The sequence below is a fragment of the Papaver somniferum genome, chromosome 11 (genome assembly GCF_003573695.1).
Source record: "Papaver somniferum cultivar HN1 chromosome 11, ASM357369v1, whole genome shotgun sequence".
Classification (NCBI taxonomy): domain Eukaryota; kingdom Viridiplantae; phylum Streptophyta; class Magnoliopsida; order Ranunculales; family Papaveraceae; genus Papaver; species Papaver somniferum.
This window is the reverse complement of record NC_039368.1, coordinates 131,675,365-131,695,890: the sequence shown is the minus strand read 5'-3', so window position 1 is coordinate 131,695,890 and position 20,526 is coordinate 131,675,365. Positions and strand designations below refer to the sequence as shown.

At 36.2% G+C, this 20,526-nt stretch overlaps 2 protein-coding genes and 1 pseudogene across 2 annotated transcripts; all 3 read right to left on the bottom strand.

Moving 5' to 3' along the window:
• Nucleotides 1-61: 61 nt before the first annotated feature.
• Nucleotides 62-2,110, bottom strand: LOC113322828 (protein WHAT'S THIS FACTOR 1 homolog). Its single transcript, XM_026570989.1, has one exon. It carries the CDS (start codon nucleotides 1,913-1,915, stop codon nucleotides 380-382), a length of 1,536 nt encoding a protein of 511 aa, XP_026426774.1. The 5' UTR covers nucleotides 1,916-2,110; the 3' UTR covers nucleotides 62-379.
• Nucleotides 2,111-2,770: 660 nt separating this feature from the next.
• LOC113323499 lies at nucleotides 2,771-9,608 on the bottom strand (annotated as a pseudogene).
• Nucleotides 9,609-10,242: 634 nt separating this feature from the next.
• LOC113325374 (histone H3.3-like) lies at nucleotides 10,243-14,189 on the bottom strand. Its single transcript, XM_026573566.1, has 6 exons — nucleotides 14,019-14,189; nucleotides 13,846-13,907; nucleotides 13,617-13,730; nucleotides 13,306-13,380; nucleotides 12,456-12,531; nucleotides 10,243-10,607 (listed from the first exon to the last, which is right to left on the bottom strand). The coding sequence occupies exons 1-6, from the start codon at nucleotides 14,059-14,061 to the stop codon at nucleotides 10,540-10,542; spliced, it is 438 nt and encodes a 145-aa protein (XP_026429351.1). The 5' UTR covers nucleotides 14,062-14,189; the 3' UTR covers nucleotides 10,243-10,539.
• Between the last annotated feature and the right edge of the window lie 6,337 nt (nucleotides 14,190-20,526).

The window sequence follows — 20,526 nt, the reverse complement described above, 5'->3', positions numbered from 1 at the left end:
AGGTTTCTTAAGTAATCGTCTCATCATTTGAAAAGCTAAACAAAAAGCAACAGAGACGAGAACATGCACAATGAAGCTAATTAAAAAGAAAGATTAGCAGACATTGGAAACTCTATTTCATACACGCATCCTATGGAGGTGAATCAATTGTTCAGCCGAGTTTTATCATAACAACACAAAGAAAGATTCCAATTGCCTGACATACAAGAGCACCAAGGGACATTACATACTTGTTTTCAGTATTGTTTTACATACCTTCTTGAGTTGTTTTTCCAATAGATGATGAGGCAAGATAGATGTCTTCATTCACAGGAGGTAGGAATGCTCCTTGCTTTCACAGATGATCAGCTGAGTGCAGAATCTTGGAAAACTCCTTTTCTTACCACCGTTCTCTTGCCCGGCCGTCTGGGTATATTGGTTCAAGAGGTTTATCTTCAGTATTTCGTTTCTCAACTTGTCTACTCTTTCCAAGACTTGTATTTCCATCACCATCATCAAAATCCGGCGGTGTTTCATCGTCATCGTCTTCATCACTCCAATCATCGTCATTGTCATCATCCTCATTTGCCAATAGACTATCAACATCAGACCAATCCTCCTCACCTTCTTCATCATCCTCACTATCTTCTTCATCTTCGTCCTCTTCATCCTCACCGTCAGCTTTATCAACCCTCGGCCCACCTCTCTTTGTAAAACGAGGAACAGCAACAAGTGAACGAAGCTTCTCCTTGATAAGCAGCAACCGATCTTTCTCTATCAACTGCGAATCACGGTAAGCTTCTCGGAGGAAAACTGAATCCCTTTCTCCTTTCAAAGACACATAAAACATATCCGGATGCCTAATCAACATTCCCCTAAGCTGTTGCGAAAACCTGAACTCTTCTCTAAAATGCGTCAAGTGATCTACCAGTGTCCGTTTCTCAACACAAAAACTCAACATTTCGTGAATAACAGCACAAGCATGCCTCTCTTTCTCAATAGTACCAGCTTTCAAACCCGAGAAGTCCGAGTACGGAGATATATAAGGAACTTCCTTAAACTTTAATATCCTTCTCAGCTCACCTTTCGAAAGATTCAGACCCTTTGGCAGCTTCACCTTATTGAACTTAGGCGTTCTATCAATAATCAAGTTCCTCTCTTCTATCTCTCTAGCTTCATTCTCCTCTGCAGCAATCTCAGCTGCAGATATCGCCAATTCCGGATCCCAGTGCGTCAACTCCAGCGCAGGACCACGTTCCGTCTCCACCACCTTAAAATACTGAGGATACCGATTACAAATTGTATCTCTAAACTCCGTTGGCAACCCGAAATCATTCTTCAAATGTGTAATCTTCTCAATCAGAACCCGTTTCTCTAACGACATCATCAACAATTTACGCAACTTAATAACTAGCAATCCTTCCATTTCATTCCTAACTTTCAATTCTTCTAAGTAAATTCTATCAGCTTCTGGTGTTAATCTAAACCTTAACGAGAAACAACCTTCTTCAACAATCTCAAAAACACCAGGAAACCGCTTCAACAAAGCGATGAAACGACGTTTACGCGTAAGACCTAATTCTCTTCTATACCTACCCAAATCTCTAAGTGACATAATTCTATCAGGCTGACCAGTTAATATCTTCCTAATCTTCAATACAAGTTTAAGTTTCTTTTCTCTTTGGATAACATTATCAAAAGGTAACTCCTTTCTTCTCTTAACAACAGCAGTAATCAATTGCCTGAATTGAGGTTTTCTTAAACTTAAAAACCCAATCTTTTTTTCCAGACTCTGACCCAAAAATTGTGACTTTGAAGTGTTGTTTAGTGAAATTGAAACATGGGTTTTTACAGAAAGTCTGGGTATTAGTGATGGGTATGATAGAACAAGTGATAATGGTGTTGATGATGAAGAAAATATGACTTTTGAATCCATTTTATTTTGTGAAATTACTGAGATGAATACATGAAGAGAAGATTAAGAAACATAGATTAAAAGTAATGGGAGGAGATTGACTTACCTTTGGTGATGATTTTGATGGAGGAGACTGAGAACTGAGAATGGAACCCTGGTAAGGGTTTTGGGAGCAGAGAAGAAGATGGTTTAAGGGTTTTAGGAGGAAGGAGGAGGAAATGTTATCCTCTGCTGGTGGGACTTGATTTGTTTTTGTGAGATATTATGAGGGTAAAATCGGTATAAAATTATTGAAGGGTGCCTAAGATATTTATTGAGTGCCCAAAGTAGTAAGCATCGAGAGAAGTGGCAATGCGCACGTTGTCAATTGTCAGACTGACCTTACAGCAGGCTAATTTGCTCAAAGGGTTTTGAGTGACTACTGCCTCTGTTTCGGGGAAATTGATACTTTTATTTTTTTTTCATTTTGCCCTAAAATAGACCATTTAAGAAATGAAATTATCATTTTTCTTTTCTTGAAACGAAGGATGAAGCATTGGAGGAAAATTTACTGGAAATTGAACATAGAGTGAAATGACATCCAATGATGCTAGTTTAAGCATGATGGAACTGCTGTATGAAGAGATGTAAATAACAAGGAAGGGGGCAAAGTTTCTCCAGTCTGGTTTTCGGCCATAACACGCTGATCTTCTGCCTACTCTACCACTGGGGCTAGGCTTCTGCAATTACATTTGGACAACTCTACCTTGTATATCCTGTCACAGAACAAGGCAAGGAGTGGCACATTTCTGCGGCACTCGGACTATATTATTCACTGCCATGAAGCTTCTAAGCAAACATTGATAAGATTTAACTAGAACATGCTCACTGAAGGAATGTGGTAAAAATGTTGCGATTTTATTGATGGTTTTTGTCATAAATGAATATCAGATTCTTCTAAGCACATTTTATGTATATCAGTTTTATATACATTCTAATAAATAAGAATAAAAAATCACGCTACGTTATGAGATATATCAAAGACATTGGCTTTGTATCCTTTAATCACCCCAAATTAGTCGGTATATGTTCCTGCTAGCAGGGCCACTGATCAGGTTGTTACTCTGCTTCTTCAGCATCTCCTCTTGTGCCTCAACATTACCATCCTCCAATAAGGATGAATACGAAAAACAAGTCAGAATCATTGTTGCAATGACGTCGGATTACAAAAAGAGATAAATCATAATCATCCAAAAACCCTAAGAACCTTTTTCTCGAAAGGTGTCTCCAATACAAAAATACTGTTAACTCGCATTTTCGATTTTTTATATGCAAACATATGGCAGTAGATCATTGATGAAAGTAAGTGTTATCCTTCTGGTCAACAAAGAACACAACATAGTGCATTGTAATGAAAATGATGATTCTACAGACACATTAAGAAGCAAAAGAAGATGAGCGCTCACAAGAACAGAGTATGCACGAGCAAGTGACAGTACTGTTGGATACAAATCCAGAACACTGAGAGCAATCTCTTCAGTAACCTGAGGGACCTGCATCAAGCCCAACTAAGATACGCAACATGTTTGGCAAAAGAAAGAACCAAAGCAATGATAGAAGTCGTTATAAGTTACTCTACGAAGTATAATTGTACAATTGTACCAAGACCAGAAAATAAAAAAGCACTTGAGGAGTATATGAACAGAATTGTGAATCAGACAAACATAATCTCAACTAAACAAACAAAGGCCACACTAATCCCTTCACTTCATAACCCAGGAAAAGAGTCAATCCAGTAGGATTCCAGTCAGCAAGGGGAGGATGCTCCTGCATCATATCCTCCCCCAGACAAGCCTCGCACTCGAGGTATGTGCTCCGACACAACTTAATGAAAGGTGACTGGACAATTCAAAAGCCATGACTTATGGGAATGACCATATCAATCGCTCGATTCTATAGTCCTTGAGTCCCAGTCAGTCGAATACAGTCAACAAGGGAGATAGGATCCTGCATCACATTGTAGGGGAAGAGGAAGGATAATAATTCTTCCAATGCAGAACTTACATGTTCTACAATCTACACTTCTAGTTAAGTCTGTAAAGGGAGAAAATACCTGCATGAGTTGGATACCGAATAAGTCACTGACAGTTACTTTTTCAAGATCTTCACACTTCTTGATGAATTCATTGTACGAAGGGCAAGTTCCACTGTTTTTTGCCGTGTCATCGCGAACTTTCTCCCTGTAATAATGTGCTATTGCTTGTGTAAGATAACCATACTTTTATAGCGTTTCTGGTACATTAGCCGTTCTGTGAACATCAAAACCTTCCAGAATTTCCGTTGTGAAACAACTGCAAGCGACAGAGAGTCTCTTTCATTAAAAAAGTATTAGAAAACAAAAAGCTGCAACATATTGGTAAGTGTAAACTGGAAATAAGGAACATAAATAAGAAAAACAAAAGAAGAAGAGGGAAAAACAGATTATGTGAGGATGAAATTACAGCTACTTTAAATAGAAACTAGTCATGTGTCAGCTCGACTAAGTTCTTTTGGGTAAGTAAATATATGGAATAAGCTAATCATTACCAACTGGGTAATAATAGTAAACTTGCACATTGATCATTAACACTGCAGAAGGCAATGGTCTACATACTAGTGATACTATAAATTTCTTACTAGCTTCATTGATGTCTAGAATTCCCGTTAACCTTTTCAAGCAAATAAAGCCAAAAACCCAGAAAGCCACTTTAATTTAAAGGCATTTGAAAATTCATAAGAACTCAGTATATCCCAAAAAAATGCATGCCTTGTTGAAACAGATGAACAATAACAGATGAGTGACATAGGCCTACTTGTACGTGTAAAGGCTTCATGCTTTGGCATCACATGCAGATTAGAAACTACAACAACTTATAGATGATTCCGTAGCACCGTATCATTCCCATAAACATGAAAGCTTACAGTTCAATCAACACTCTGCCACTTGCAGCACTAGTCAGTCTGTTACATGGACTTAGAGAGCTCAGAGCCCCATTGAACTCAAGTAGGAGGAGAAGAAGGAAATACAACGACGAGTGAAACTACCTTACACCTTCGTTGAGCACATCATACTGCCCATTAATCAAACTCATGTAAATATTAATCTACTGAACAGTCTTGATAAATATAAACACAATCATCAAAAGCCGCAAACTGTAAACGGTATAAAGAAATTAACAAATACTTACGCGGTTTTGATGGCTTCAGCTGCTTCGATAAAATTAGGATCGCCTTCCACCAGATATATAAGCTTTTTGATTCCACATCTCTAGAAAATAGCTTTTACATGTTAAAAGTAAATATTATAGAAACAAAGTTCGCTAATCAAAGAACTGAGAAGTAAGATAACTAACCCTAAAACAATAGTTAGGACCTAAACAACACAGGTCATGTCAGTCATTCTCCCATTAGACATAAAGAGCTCAAAGATATGTGTCACAATTTCTTGATCAGTACAATTATCATATCTTATGGCCTCCTACAACACAGTTCATAATTTTATATTAGCTGAAACTCATAATCTATCAGCGACTGGTAAGAACTCAAGCCTGCTATCATTAGAATTCTAACCCCACTAAAAAAACTAAAATACAAATAAAATTTAACTTTAAATAACTAGCCTAACATCTTAAAGGTTGTGACTTGTGAGCGCAGGTTACATTTTAGTTGTTTTATTAGTTGTAATGTTCACTTTAGTTGTAATTCCGCAATCATTATATGAATGGCTATGAAAATTTATGCCATCAGATTTCTGATACTACAATTCGTATACTAGTTGCAGTTATATTACTTTCTTCAATACGCAATAACAGTGTTTATTACCATATCTGTAAAATATGTTGTATGCAGGATATCTTGTTTACCACAGATGCATTTCTACTATTGTCTCCATATATATTGCAGGATGTACTAGACATTTGAGGTATTACACTGTGACATGGCTAGTGCGCTCGGCTAAGAAACCACTGTTAGAAATTTTCCTCAAATAACAAACTACTCTGGATGACGCCATTTTTCTTTTTCTTTTAATGATAGTGATTGTTAAGATTGACTTTCAAAAGATCAAGGGAAAGGGACTTGTTAACATCACTGGCTCTTACACACAGTTCTAAAATATATTACGATGATCGGCACCGAAAGTTAAACAATGGTTCCACAAGAAAAAAGGTACACACAGTTCAAATAAAAATTCATACCAGGATCCTCAGTTTCTGATCTTTATATCGACTGTCACTTATTGACATGCGTAAATCATCAACTTCCTTCCTCTCTACAATAAAGTCAAGGACAAATTCATTTTCAAGGTGCTTATCCTGAGCTATCCATATTGCATCACCAACAGGTAATCGTCTAACCTGAAGTAGTAAAGGTAAACATCATCAGCGACAACCAAAGACACACTGCCAAATTTGCTGGATACCAACTACAGAAGGTGAACAAACATTTCTAATTTTCTACATATTGGCATACAATTAGAAAATCGGACAGATAATTAATGGAAGTATAAACAGAAACAAAAGAACTTGTAATACTAGCTGAGAGTATCTATATTGCTACCAGCTGGGGTGGCTCAGTGAACAACTTAAAGAGGCATCGACAGCAACAAGATAACAATCTCAATAAGTGATAAATGCAACAATGGAAAAAGAAATTAGGTTACTTTGCAAAGTACTTAATAGTTGCAGATGAGGCAGCTTCATTGATATTCAGGTGGAAGAATTTGAAGAGTTTAAATCCAATATACTACCTCCGTTTCTGGAAAAGTTGTATTTTCACTTTTTCAATTTGGCCTATTTTTAGGCTAAAATGAAAAAGTGAAAGTAACACTTTTCCAGAAACGGAGGGAGTATTATCTTTGCCATTCTACACATGGTACTAAGTACCAACTAGTAAAGTTTTGTTAACATTTTATAATCCACTCCAGAAAATCTAAAATTATGCAACTACGCACACGAATCCAAGTCCTTGTGATAACCAACATATGTTTTATTCACATTAATATCTGATTTATTTAGTTTCATAATCACACCAACATCTAATTCACCACATGCATATTGTCACCTATTTAATCTATCAAGTCCATATTTAAGAAATCCCTTTACACATTTAAGAAAGTTCAAACTGACAGAAGGTTTGCAACCCTTATATAAGAAACTGTCAGTCAAATCTGAGCGATTCTAAAGTTCATCATGACTCACCTCTACTTGAATTTTGAACTCAGAGCTTACATTCTGAATAATCTTTTTCGACCTAGCCCTGCAAATCACAGAGAAGAAAAATTTAATAGTAAACGAACACATAAGCTTTACACGTACACACTCAAAACGCAACAGACATGGTGTGCAGAATAACCTATAACAAATTCACTAAGATATGTCAAATCACAAGACAAGAGTCAGATAACTAACCAATTATTATTCTTAGTGAAATGCTCTCGATCATCCAATATCAAGATCACATTATAGACATCCTGAAATCTCTCCCCAAACTTTAAAGGAGGCGTCATTAAGGAACTCATATTGCCACCCAGACCATCAAAACTGAATGATTTCTGCACATAAACATTATTAGTGTCTTTAGGGGGGAACTAGTCAACAATGAAACAAGTGGGCATCTAATTGACGGCTCTCAACATGTATTATTACTTCTTTACACATACAGAAGATGAGCAAGCTTGTAAGGCTGATTTACTTGGTGCTGAATCAACACGGCATGAATAATCTGGAACACGTGCTACACCTGCACAAGAATATGTCATTTGACTATTTCCACCTAAGCATGAGTCTAATTGACAGTAAAGTGGCAGCTACGGACATATGAATATATTTAGTATATAAGTGTTGTAAACTTCACTAAAACTACGATGAAAACATACCCATATCTTCAACAATGCAGGTGCTTGAGTATGGACGGGAAGCCTTTCCCCATGTAACTGATGTCTCTTGACTACCTGAATCTAATGTAACCTCTTCATCGTCTAATGTAACCTCCTCATCAGACAAAGGGAAGGTTTTTGATAGGCACTCCTGGGAAGCTTTCACGCCTTCCTGGGTTAACATGTACCTAGACAAAAGGGAAAATCAAGAGCTTTAAGGTATGCTTCTTTATCAAAAAGTAAACTGTAAACAAACAACCACAACTTGCTCATTTTATATCCGATCTTGTATACTGAAGATAATAAATTATAGTTTCTTCTTATATCTAGAATCTTAATAGGTTGAATCAATATACAGCCATAACCAATCTTAACAAACTTCAAACCTTCGAATGACTTCTTATTTAAAAATTAGTAAGTTGAGAGATTCAATTTAGCATCAAACACCAAGGATAACATTGATTCAAGTTTTTGAAACTTTAAGACGCAAATTGGAATTGTCGGTTTATAGAAAGTCCGACCTAAAATGTTAAAAACAAGACATAACTGACATCGTTGACTCAGTTTCAAAGTAACAAGTGTGGAACTCTTTTTAAAGAAACTCTAATCAATTCGGCCACACAAGATGGAAAGACAATTGGGAACTCTAGCAGACACGTACAAGTTCAAATAAGATTGAAAACAAACTCTGCCGATAAACAAGTAAGAAGAAGGCAAAGCTGAGATTTCATACTTAGCTGGATTACCACACTTGATAACTAATCCTTTGGTTATCAATCCCCCCATGCAGCTCCATCCAGTATACCACTGGTTGCCTGAATTTCCACCTTGAATAGGTTTGCCTTTTCCCCTCTCTGGCCTACAAGTCAAGTAATTCAGTTTCAACATTCATTTCCAACCAAACTGAACTTTTCAACAACAAACAGATAAACAACAATACGTTGCTAGTGCATACATAATCGGCACCCTTGAAAGTCCACTCGCCTCAGTGGCGTCAATAAGTTCTTGTTTCTTCATGTATTCATTTCCACTTAAAGTTCCCCTGCCACATATCACAATTCATTCATCCAAATCATTCTAAGACAAGTTTACAACATCATAAACACAACCAATCAGACATACGAAACTCAAATGAAATGAGAAATTTCAATTTGGTATACTTACTTATAAAGGGTAATCAACAAAGCATAAGCCACCGAGTTCTTCTGCGGCAAATACCTCTTTTTTCCTTTACTTCTCTTTCCTACAAACAATTCCATGAACCCAATTTCAAACAAGATAAATAGAAATTCACAAATGCTAATGCCGTTTCTAATAACAATTTTAATAATCATAAACACACCTTTCTGGGAGGAACCCTCTTCTTCTTCATCATCTTCTTGCTCAGAACAATCCGAATTCGTCTTGAAAAATTCTTTGCACAGCTTCAGAGTCCACTGTCCTATACCCCTGCAAAAAAAAAAAAAAACATTTACATTATTATTACCAACAAATCAATCAAGAATGAGGAAAAATTAAATACAAGAAAGGCATTCAATCTATACTTCATCTTGATGAATTCCAGTTGGGTTCTAACAGGTTTTTTCTTTTTGCAGATACTTGCATATGCTGTGTAAAGAGTAGAATCTGTATATTCAGAAATCCCGTTTGCTGTTTCCTTCATTTCTTGCCTCTTCTTTTTGATGAATAACACCAGAGGTTCATTTTCAGGGTTCAGGATTGGTTTATCATCCCACTCCCAAGGAGCAAGCAAACCGCCCATCACCTTTGATCAAACCCTAGAACACTAGTGTAATAGTCGGGAGAGAATAGAGTGGTTAAATGTTGAGATTCTGGTTATTCCAGGGACTTCATTTGTTTTTGTGAGTTATTACGAGGGTAAACTCGGTATTCAATATTTTAAGAGTGCCCCAGATGTTTTAGTGGACATGGAGTTGTCTGCTGCAGGCTAATTTCTACTGAAAAGTTTTTGCTTAGTCTCTGTTTCAGGAAAAATGATATTTCCGTTTTTTTCATTTTTGCCTAAATTGACAAGGTAAAAGTATCACTTTTTCTGAAACAGATTCATTTTTGTTTAAATCGCAAAGGTAAAAGTATCATTTTTTTTATGAAACAGATTCATTTGCATGTCCGCGATTTCTCTTTTCTTTCTGGCCGTTGTGAAAGCAATTTAGGGAGCATGGAAGGAGAGAGTTTCTTGTAAACTGATTCTAGTCCAAGTATCGGAAACTCATCGGATGGAAACGGATTTTACAAACAGATGCAAACTTTAAGGTTGGGCCAAAGTTTGCATCCATTCTGGTTTACAGGCATAACATGCTAGTCTTCCTGGCACTGGAGTACAATGTTCTAAAACTGAAGTTCTAAAACCATAGTGCTGAGTGACATTTTTTGGTGCATAATATTTGTTTCGCGAAATATCCAAATAAACAACCAGATACCGAAATAGCAACAGCACGAAAACTAAAAAGATAATCTGAAATTCTGAAACCATTCAAACAATGCCCCTGCAATAACATGTAAGGGCTAGTGCATCCATGAATCAGAGAGACATTTCAAGCATCTTCTGTCATACACAGTAAAAATTTAATCTGACAACCTACCAGCTTCTTAAGACTTTTCGACTGAATCCTAGTTAAGTTAGACATACACACATGAGGGGTTTACTGCCAATATGATACCAACAACACAATACTAATGTCAGAGCTTGAGAACTGCACATAGATGTTAGACTGTGGCTGATGCAGCTCTCTCACCATGGCTGAGAGCCATAGTGACCTCTCCCACCGAGCCTTCTTGCTAGCTGCCAATCTTTTTGCACTGCAACAAAAGCAAAGTAAATATCAAACAATGAGCTATATTCTTCAAGATCAGAGTTTTCTTATTGAACGGAAACAGCAAATATCAAACTACAGGAATGGTATCAAGAGAATTATTATAGGGACAAATGTGTTACACAAAAGAAGTAGGATTATATTAGAAACTTGAATAGGATATCATGATCGAAGCTTATCCCTAAATCTAAATGCGTTACACAAAAGAAGAAGATCTAACACATAGTCTAAGCTAGAGAGATTTACTGCAAACCTCAAATATAGAACAGATAATGCTAACTAAAGAAAGTTGAACTGGAGGATGCCGTGCATTGAGTAAACAGAAGATTTCCTTCTCTCACAGATGAACTTAATGGAAAGTGAGGAATCTATGCATCTATGTTCACAATTACACGAAGATTTGACGACGTGAAGGATAACTAAAAGACAGAACATTAACAGGGATAAATGCGTTACAAAAGAATTAGAATTACATTAGATACTTAAATAGGGTCTCGTGATCGAAGCTTATCCCCCCAAATCTAGATTAGGTATTTGTACAATTCTAAGTATCACACACACAAAAAAAAAAGCCATAACACGGTTTTAGCTAGAGAGCTTGTGCCCACAACATAGGAGGAGAAGGCACACTTGTTCGTCAGTTGCACTTCTGGAGACCTCAAACATAGAAAGATAATGCTGATTAAAGAAAGTTGAGCGCATCACATGCATCCAGTAAACAGAACACGTCCTTCTCCCAGGGATAAACTTAACCAAAAGTGAGGAATCTATACAACTATATTCAATCACATGAAAATTTGACAATGTGGGGATAACCAAAAGACAGGAAAACGTTACTAATCATGAGTTACTTGAGGTCATACACTCTGTGGTCTGAAAATCAAAAAATGTTTCAGAGGACCTAGTAAAAGCTTGTTAGCATTAAGCAAAGAGCTGTTTGGTTGTTCGCATGATAACAGAACGGCATGAAGCAAGGTTTCAAGAACATCATGGATTTGACTATACATTATGAGGGTTCTATAACTTGCCGTATTAAACAAAAATTGCCATTTTTTAATTTTCATAACATCTGTAACATAAAAGAACTCTTCAAGATACAACAGTTAAAAACTACATTGTAGACGTCTTTTAATCACACAAAAGAGGCAGATCTAACATAGTTTTAGCTAGAGAGCTTTACTGGAGACTTAGAAATAGAAAAGATAATGCTGATTAAAGAAAGTTGAGATGGAGGATGTGGTGCATTGTGTAAACAGAATATTTCCTTCTGCCACAGATAAACTTAATGGAAAGTGAGGAATCTATGCATGTATATTCAGTTATGAGGATTTAACAATATGGAGGATAACTAATAGACAGAACAATGTTACTAATCATGAGTAACTTGAGGTCGTACAGTCAAAGCATTTCTCTTTCCCCTATGGTTTGAACTTCAAAAAATGTTTTCAGGTTGTTCGTTGCTTTAAGGAAAAGGGCCAGAACCTAGAAAAGCTTGTTAGCATTTAGCATTAAGCAAAGAGCTATTTGGTTGTTCGCATGATGACAGAAAGGCATGGAGCAAGGTTTCAACAACATCACGGATTTCACTATATTTTGAGTCTTTTATTATTTGTCGTATTCAACAAAAAGTGTCAGTTTTGAAATTTATAACATCTGTAATGGAAGAGAATTCTTCAAGATACAACAGTTAAAAACCACATTACACACGTCGTTTATATGTGCGAGAAGAAGCAAACACACACGAGGACGAACAGCATTATATGTCATGAAAATTGACTTAGAATTTAAAAAGGAACTATGGAGAGAAATCCTCCATAGCAGAGTTCAAACTTACTGATGGTCACACGTTTCGCATGGATAGCACATAGCTGAGCATCTTCAAATGTATTGACCAGGAAGGCTTCAGTTGCCTACAGTTGCAGAAACACGGAAATGTTTACATATAGACACGTAATACATACGAAACATCTGAGGAAAAGTTAGAGGGTTCACATGATATAACATTGGTAAATACATATTCTAGGTGAAAGATTCTTCTCTAGTTAAAACAACATGATTGACTGTTGGTAATAAGAACTCCACATTACCAAATTTAAGTTAAATATATTGAACTGAGTGCCCCGTTAGACCTACTCAAGAGATATCTAAGGAAACTTAAAGAGTTCCTGCTCCCTTCCTTCAATCTCATTCTTCAATCATTGTTTAAACCTTGAATTGCTATTAAACTTTCAATCAATATCTTCCTGTTTATATATTTTATCCTTGTATTAGACTGAAACTATGGTCTGTCCTGTCCAAGTTTTCGAGAAAAATAAGTACTACCTTAGTTGTGACTGACAAAAAGTGCACATTCAGCTAATTCTGAGTCACAATGACTTGGACTTGACATAATCCATAGCGCTTCCTCAATCTAAATCATCTATACTAGTTCAAGCCCTGTCGTTAAACTCTCAACATAACAGTCTGAGCACAATAGTTGAGGTAATTGTAGTCTTTATGTTCTATGATGCTACGGGTACTAGGTGATTTACATTAAAGATTTCACGAGCATTTTTGTACCATAACCTATCATAGCAACAACAGATACCATGTTGTATCACATTCGACAGCACAAGAGTAAAGAAAGATGCAATTAATGTGCACATACACCACCATAAATGAATAACTTGAATAGTTCAAAATACCTCCTGAAGTGCTGTTAAAGCTTCCGCTTGCCAACGATTAACTTCTTTACTAAAATTGTCCGTGATCTCTTTCACCTAAGACAAATGAACAATAGAAAAAATTTAACAACACACACCCATGTAACAAAATCAAAACACAGAACACTAACTAACGCAGTACAAACCCAACAGTGTAAATCACATTCTAAGTCTGATTTAACTCAAAAACAAACCAAATCTTTCATTCAAGCATTTAGACAAACGTTTGGAAAGCAACTCAAGTAAAATCAAAATTTCACACCTAACAAAAGAAATCGAAAATTCATACTTACAATTCTTACAAATGGGGCTCTAGGCAACAAGAGATCAATATTCTTCTGCAATTTTCTTATCTCTTGAAGAGCTTTGGCTCCTGGTTTATGTCTATATGACCTCTTCTTACCCCCCTGGAACAACAACAACATCAACACACACAAAACAAAAAAGAAAAACACTAAAAAGAGAATTAGATCTTAGAAATATAGAGAAGGATAGAGAGACAGAGATAGAGAGAGAGAGTACCGCATCAGAACTAGAACCTGCTGCTGATGGTGGTGGTGGTGTTGGTGGTGGTGGTTGACGACCTGGAATAACAATATGAAGAAAAAAGATCAGGGTTTCTGAAAACAAAACTTAAATACCAAAATCAAGCTTTAGAAGAAAGAGAGAGTTAGAGAGAAAGACAGAGAGGGTACCTCCAGGTGTGTACCTTTGGGCGAAATGTTTTTTTCTCGCCATGGCGTCTACAACAACTATAGTGATAAAAGGAGGAGGAAATCCAGACAAAAAGAAGGAGATTTTGATAAGAAAATTTTAGGTTTAATTTTATTGTTCCCGCTGGATACTCGATTTCATTTCACCAGAGGGGGAGGACGTTGGGTGGTAGGAGGACGTTGGGTGAGTGGGTCCCTATAACGGGTATCTGATGCCGTGGGACCCACATTGGATTTTTTGAATTTCTGAGTGTGTCTGACTCGAGAGTTGAGAATAGTAGCCGTTGGAGCCGACATGTTGCCGTTGGTCAACCGTGCCGGGCAGGAACTGTTTTGGGGCCTAACCATCCCATGAACTGTGGAGCCCAATATGTCAAGAGGATTTAGGAGGAACCATTTTTTAGGGACCATGGTTTTTTTTTGTGGACCATGGTCTTATTAGGCCAACCTCCCTATACTTATAAGGGGTGTCTTAAAGTTAGGTAAATTCACATTTATCCTTTATTTTAATTTAAATTAAAACTAACTTAATAACTATATAACTATGTAAATCTAATAATATACATCTAATCTAAATGAATTTATTAACCAATATCAAAATCAAAAAGAAAAACAGGAGGGGAATCCAAATTTTTTAGTTTTGAAAAAAAAAATTATTCTCTTCTTCTTCTCTCTTTCCTTGACGTTCCTCGTTCGATTGAAAAACCCATCAAACTTTTTAATCCGTTCTTTGATTGGGAAAATTGAGTAGAAATCATCAAAATATGGTTTAAATGGAAGTTAAAGTCGCATGTTCGGTTCGGAACTAGTTTTAAAAAAAACTGTTCCTAACCGAACATTCTGAAACCAAGAACACGAAGAACACTTCGGTTATCACGAATTTAATTTTGCGTAACCGAACTCTGAGTTCGGTTGGTTCGCAAAAAATAGTTTTAACCGAACTCCTCATTGAAAACCAATATGTTGTGTTCAGTTGGTCCCCAAAAAATTCTAAAACTAGTTAGTAACCGAACTCTACCCATAATACCAAAAAAAAAAAAAAAAAATGTAACCGAACTGTTTTATTTTTCCCACTATGTTGAGTTATGATTTAACCGAACTTTGCCTACTCTGTTCGGTTGGTTCGCAAAAATTTCTAAAACTATCTAGTAACCGAACTCTGCCTACATTACAAAAAGAAAAAAAAAATCCAATGTAACCGAACTGTGTTATTTTGCCTACTATGTTGAGTTTCAATTTAACCGAACTTGTCCCACTATGTTCGGTAACCGAACTTCGGTTTGTTCGCAAAAAATCTTAACAAACCGAACTCTTCACTAATTGCATAATGTGGAGTTCGGTTAGATATGTTGTTGGGTTAGAGTTGCGAACCAACTGAACATTACTCTGTAAATCCTATAAACAAAGTTCGGTAAAATGTTTGTTAACCGAACGACTAAAAACCTTCATTAAAGAGCGAGTTCGTTAACCTGCGTGTTTGGAAAAAGTAACCGAACTACACTTTCAGATGAGTTCGGTAACCTGTTCTTCACATAAGGTAACCGAACAAGCCCAAATCTACTCTAAAATTTTACAGTTTTTTAAAAATTTGGAGCAATTCAACCAACATTATCTAAGTTTGAAGCATACCTGGGTACCCAAATACTCTTCCTCCGATTGTGGTTGGTAAAATCCATCATTTTTCATGTTTTCCTTCTTCATCTTCTCTAACTTTACTCTCTCAATAATTCTACTTCTTTTAAAATAAAACCATCTAATTTTTTTAATCTCACTAATTATCTTTAACTTAATCATTTTACTAATCATTACACTAACTATTATTAACACTAACTAATCATTACCCAAAATTAATCAGGAGGTTAATTTAGGTATTAATATAAATATCTAGATAAAGAGTAACCTAGATTTACTTATAATCTCTTACCCAAAATAAAATCATGGTCCCCACAAAAAAAAACTATGGTCCCCAAAAAAGGGTTCTTTAGGAGATGTCATTTTAAGTTTTAACCGCCCAGAAATGAGCTGTCGGGCCTAATCCAATGCTGAAGTGAACTGCCGTGCCCAAAATGTCTGAGGTGTTCTTTAATTTGGGAGATCAAATATCAGAGTCCCAGACGTCATTTTATCACCGGAAAATATACACGGCTATGCTTTAAGGAAAATGAGAAAAAAAATGTGTGGAAAATTAAAAGCGTCACTTTTCCTGAAACCGAAGAAGAGTTAATCATTAAATAGGGTCATACAATAATAAATTTAGGCCATTTACAAGACCATCTATAATTTTATCTTTTAAGCTGATATGAGAAGCAGAATTATCCAAAACACCAACCTTTTTCCTTTTTTTGACCATTTAGCTAAGTTGTCTGCTTCACCATTTAGCTAAGTTCCACCATGTAAATTTTACCACAAGATTTTGCACATCAACAAGAACTAGAATAACCCCAACAGGAAAGACAAAGATCATCAATGGTGACAACCACCGTACATTTTTTTTAATAGATAAAAGTCTTCAATGTAGCGCCTCCTAAGCTAGCAGCTGACTAATCCTTGAGATTAATTATAAAATGAGACACTAAGGATCTAAACCATCTAATTAAACACTAAGAAAGAAGTTCTGAACAAAGATTAATCCGAATTTTAACCCACTCTTGAATAAATACAAGAACTCCTCTCTAATGATACATATTCAATAGTGAGTTGATTCAAATAGAATATAATCACGGAATAAACATAACGGAAGCTAGCATTACATCTCTAATTCGATAAAAAGATTTAAGCTATGAAAACACATATCTTCACGCGCACCTTTTTTTCTGATTACTGAAACTGAAGTGGGAACGAGTGAGCACATCATCCCAAAGGGGTACCCAATGGAAACATATAACTTTCAAGTAATCAGTAACATGCTTCACAGTTCTAAAAGATAATGAAAAATTGAAACAGAACAATAGAAGGAAGCAGAAAACATCTTTTACATACAACACGAAGTAGAAGATTGCTTCAACTCTTTTCCCCATATATTGCGTCCATCATGGAAATATCCATGAAAGATCCACCAGCGGATGGATCTACGAGAATTGAGTTAAACAACTTAAACATATGTTATCCTAACCTCGTCTCACTCAATGGAGAAGAAGATGCCAGGAATAACTCATGTCTCAAATGATAGCATGAAATCCAGGTACCGTAAGATATTATTGTGAAATGCGTACACCTCATAAATCGCAATACCACCATCTAAGTCTAGAATATAATAAAATTACCATGATCTGACCCCGCACAACAGGTTCACAAAAGGCCCAATCATTATTTGTAGACCGAAGTCTCCAAATAATGACCATCTCCAGTCATGAACCTAGAATTTTTTCCTAAGTCAAGGTCATACTAACCTAATCATACTACTAAGACTGAACAATCAAGTATGATATGCATATGAGTGAATTCCCCAAAATAAATAGTATATATACTATCGAAACGGATGAGTTACCGCCCTTCTAAGATAATATTGCGTACGGATGAGTTACCGTCCTTCTATCTTATTAAGCAGAAAGTAAGTAATATTGCAAACGGATGAGTTACCGTCCTTCTAAGTAATATTGTAAACGGATGAGTTACCGCCCTTCTAGAACTTAGCAAGAAGTCATGGGAATCACAGACACTCCTCGCAGGGAACCACATAATGCATATCACACAACATACCCATTCAATTACAAACATCATGTTCACCGAAAATAAGAACTCATCATGCTCGCAGATATGATAAACTCAATGATTACAAGAAGGTTACAGAGTTCCCACCTGATTTTATGACAAGCCACTCCTACCATGAATTCCTCAATCTCTGGTTCATCCGATGAATCGATCGTTGTTAATAAAGATTAATTGTTAATCACATAAGCACTCTAAAGATGAGCCAAAAGGGTCATAACATAATCTCATACAATTCTTTAGTTATAGGCTAAGTCAACTATCTAATGGTTCTAAGCCCATTTATGTTTCTACACCTTTTCATTCTTTAGCAAAAATAAAGGTTTACTAATTCAATTAGAATGGTTCTATAGTCCAATAGATGTCTTATGAATATCTAAAACTTTGTAGAAGGAACCAAAGGTTAATTCAGACCATAAGGTTCAAAATGTCAAATAGGAAAACTAGCCCTAAGCCCAAGTCCATTAAACAAGCCCATTAATCTAAGGCCTGGTCCAACTGGGTTAACTGACGGTCAATGGGTCAACTAACTGTCAATGTCTAATGTCAAGGTAAGTCCTGGTTAAAAGGTCAAGTCCTGGTCAAAAGGTCAAGGTCCACTGAGTCAAGTCTGGTTAATGAGTCAACTCAAGGTTAGACTGATTCACCTCAGTCAGATATCCTAAATCAGCTAAGGACAGAGTCAGACAATCTGACTAGGATGACTGATAGGTCTAAAGAACATGTCCAAAGCCTTAGCAAGCCAGAGCCATTGCTCAGGCCAAGAACTCTAATACACAAAAACACACACACACCACACAGATAACCACATTTAAGCTATACTTAGTTCTATAATCTACATCTAACTTTTATCTTTATTTCAAACAAGCTTTCAACAACAACAACATCATTAGCTTCAGTTTCAACATCATCAACTCCAAAACTTCATTCCTACTCTTCCCATCTATACACACATGTTTAAAATCCAATACAAAGTCTTGTAACCCTTATACCACTACCACCTGCAGTTTCAATTCAAAACAGCTACAAACTTCTTCATCAGCACTAACAGCTACATTCGCAACTCATCTCAACACAACTAAGCAAAACAGCAACACCATAACCAATTCCAGACTGACTCAGACCCTTATATACACATATGGCCACTTCCTGAATTTCTGTAACTTCTACTGTATAATACTTATCCACTGTAACAATTCATCACTGCCCGCAATACCAATACCAGCACCATTTATGTACCATGAACCCTAACAGTTCATTTATAATCTTCAATTGTAACTCAACAGTTACCACCAGGCCACTATTCTATGGCAACATTCTCATTACAAATTCCTACAGTCCACAACTGCAATTCATAGGTTTTCAATTTAAAACTTCAGCAACACCTGCAATACCAACACCATGCTCAGGTCACTTCTGCGATTCCTTTTTAGCACAACAGCAACAACCACGGCTAAACTGCAAATTCATAAACCAAACATTCTTTCTTCTTTTCCATACATCCCATAAGCTATATCACCTCCTGATACCACCAGCCATTATTATCACCATACTCATCTCATTCCCCTGTAATGCATATACATCTCAGCTCTAGAAATTCAGATTCATAAATAAGACACCAGCAACTGCAGTTTCATTCACTAACATTATCTCAATACAACCTATTTCTAGTTCAACTTGTACATCTAGAAAATCAGCAATTACCAATCAAACTTCTCGGTGATTCTTTCTTATAATAACCTAGCATTCAACCAAAACTCTACCAACATCACTATCAATAACTCCCTGTAAAGCAACTCCAATGACCCAATCTGTTTCTTGTTCATTTCGCATTTCAGTTAGAGCACCAATTCTATCAAAAATGCATCATCCATTTATTCCTTCTTCAAATCTTGAATTCAAAACCCCTAATTTCAGAAGAATCCAATTATAACTTCTCTCTTTAGTTTGCAGCTTCAACTCAGTCAGATCTTCTCAAATGTTAGCTTATCTGCTTGAACTTCTAAAACCCATCAAACAACCAGGAAAGTACATATGTATAGATCATCTCCATCACCAGCAAAATACACAGACCACAGCAATTTATTTCCAAATAGAAATCGAATTCAATCACCACTTCTCAGTTCATCATTCTCATCTGAAATACCCAATTCAGAAACCCTAATCCTCATCCTCAATTCGCTCAAACCCTAACCCGTGAAACTGATTTCCTAGAGAAACTAAAATTAAACCTTATACAACCCTATTTATTCTAATTAACAACAAACCCAAGAATTGAAACCCCAAAACAAACTTAATTTCACAAACGAAATCAATCAAAACAGAAACTCTAAATTCAATCTTCGAATTACCTTTCTCTATGAATTCCGAGTACAATAATCGATTCAACATCGACATCCTCAAGTATACCTTGATCTCCACTCAATCCTCACGATCTCATAATTTAATTTCTCTCTCAAAACTTCCAGAATCGCCAGAGAGAAAGAGAATTAGAATAGAAGAAGAAGAAAGAGATAAGAAGAAGAAATGAAAAGAATAACAGAAATAATTTCTCTTCGACACGTGTTGATGATGAGGCAAACGAGATTTACTAAGGCAGCCAAGAAACGGATAAGGGCAGCCCGGGTCGGTCTAAATCAAAAGACTATTTTACCCTTTATACTAGTCCGATGATATCTTCTACGTCTGGTATCCGAATGACGCGTTTGAGTAATCCATTTCGCATAACTTTCAATGATTCTAGTTTGGTATCTAAACTAATGTTAGATTAATCATATTAACC

Bases quoted from the DNA above. Each gene is read 5' to 3' on its own strand.
- LOC113322828 (XM_026570989.1), bottom strand. From the start codon at position 1,915: ATGGATTCAAAAGTCATATTTTCTTCATCATCAACACCATTATCACTT.
- LOC113325374 (XM_026573566.1), bottom strand. From the start codon at position 14,061: ATGGCGAGAAAAAAACATTTCGCCCAAAGGTACACACCTGGAG. The intron at 13,731-13,845 runs GTACTCTCTCTC...TTGTTGTTCCAG, and splicing joins CAGGTTCTAGTTCTGATGCG to GGGGGTAAGAAGAGGTCATA. The intron at 13,381-13,616 runs GTAAGTATGAAT...CATTTGTCTTAG, and splicing joins GAGCCCCATTTGTAAGAATT to GTGAAAGAGATCACGGACAA.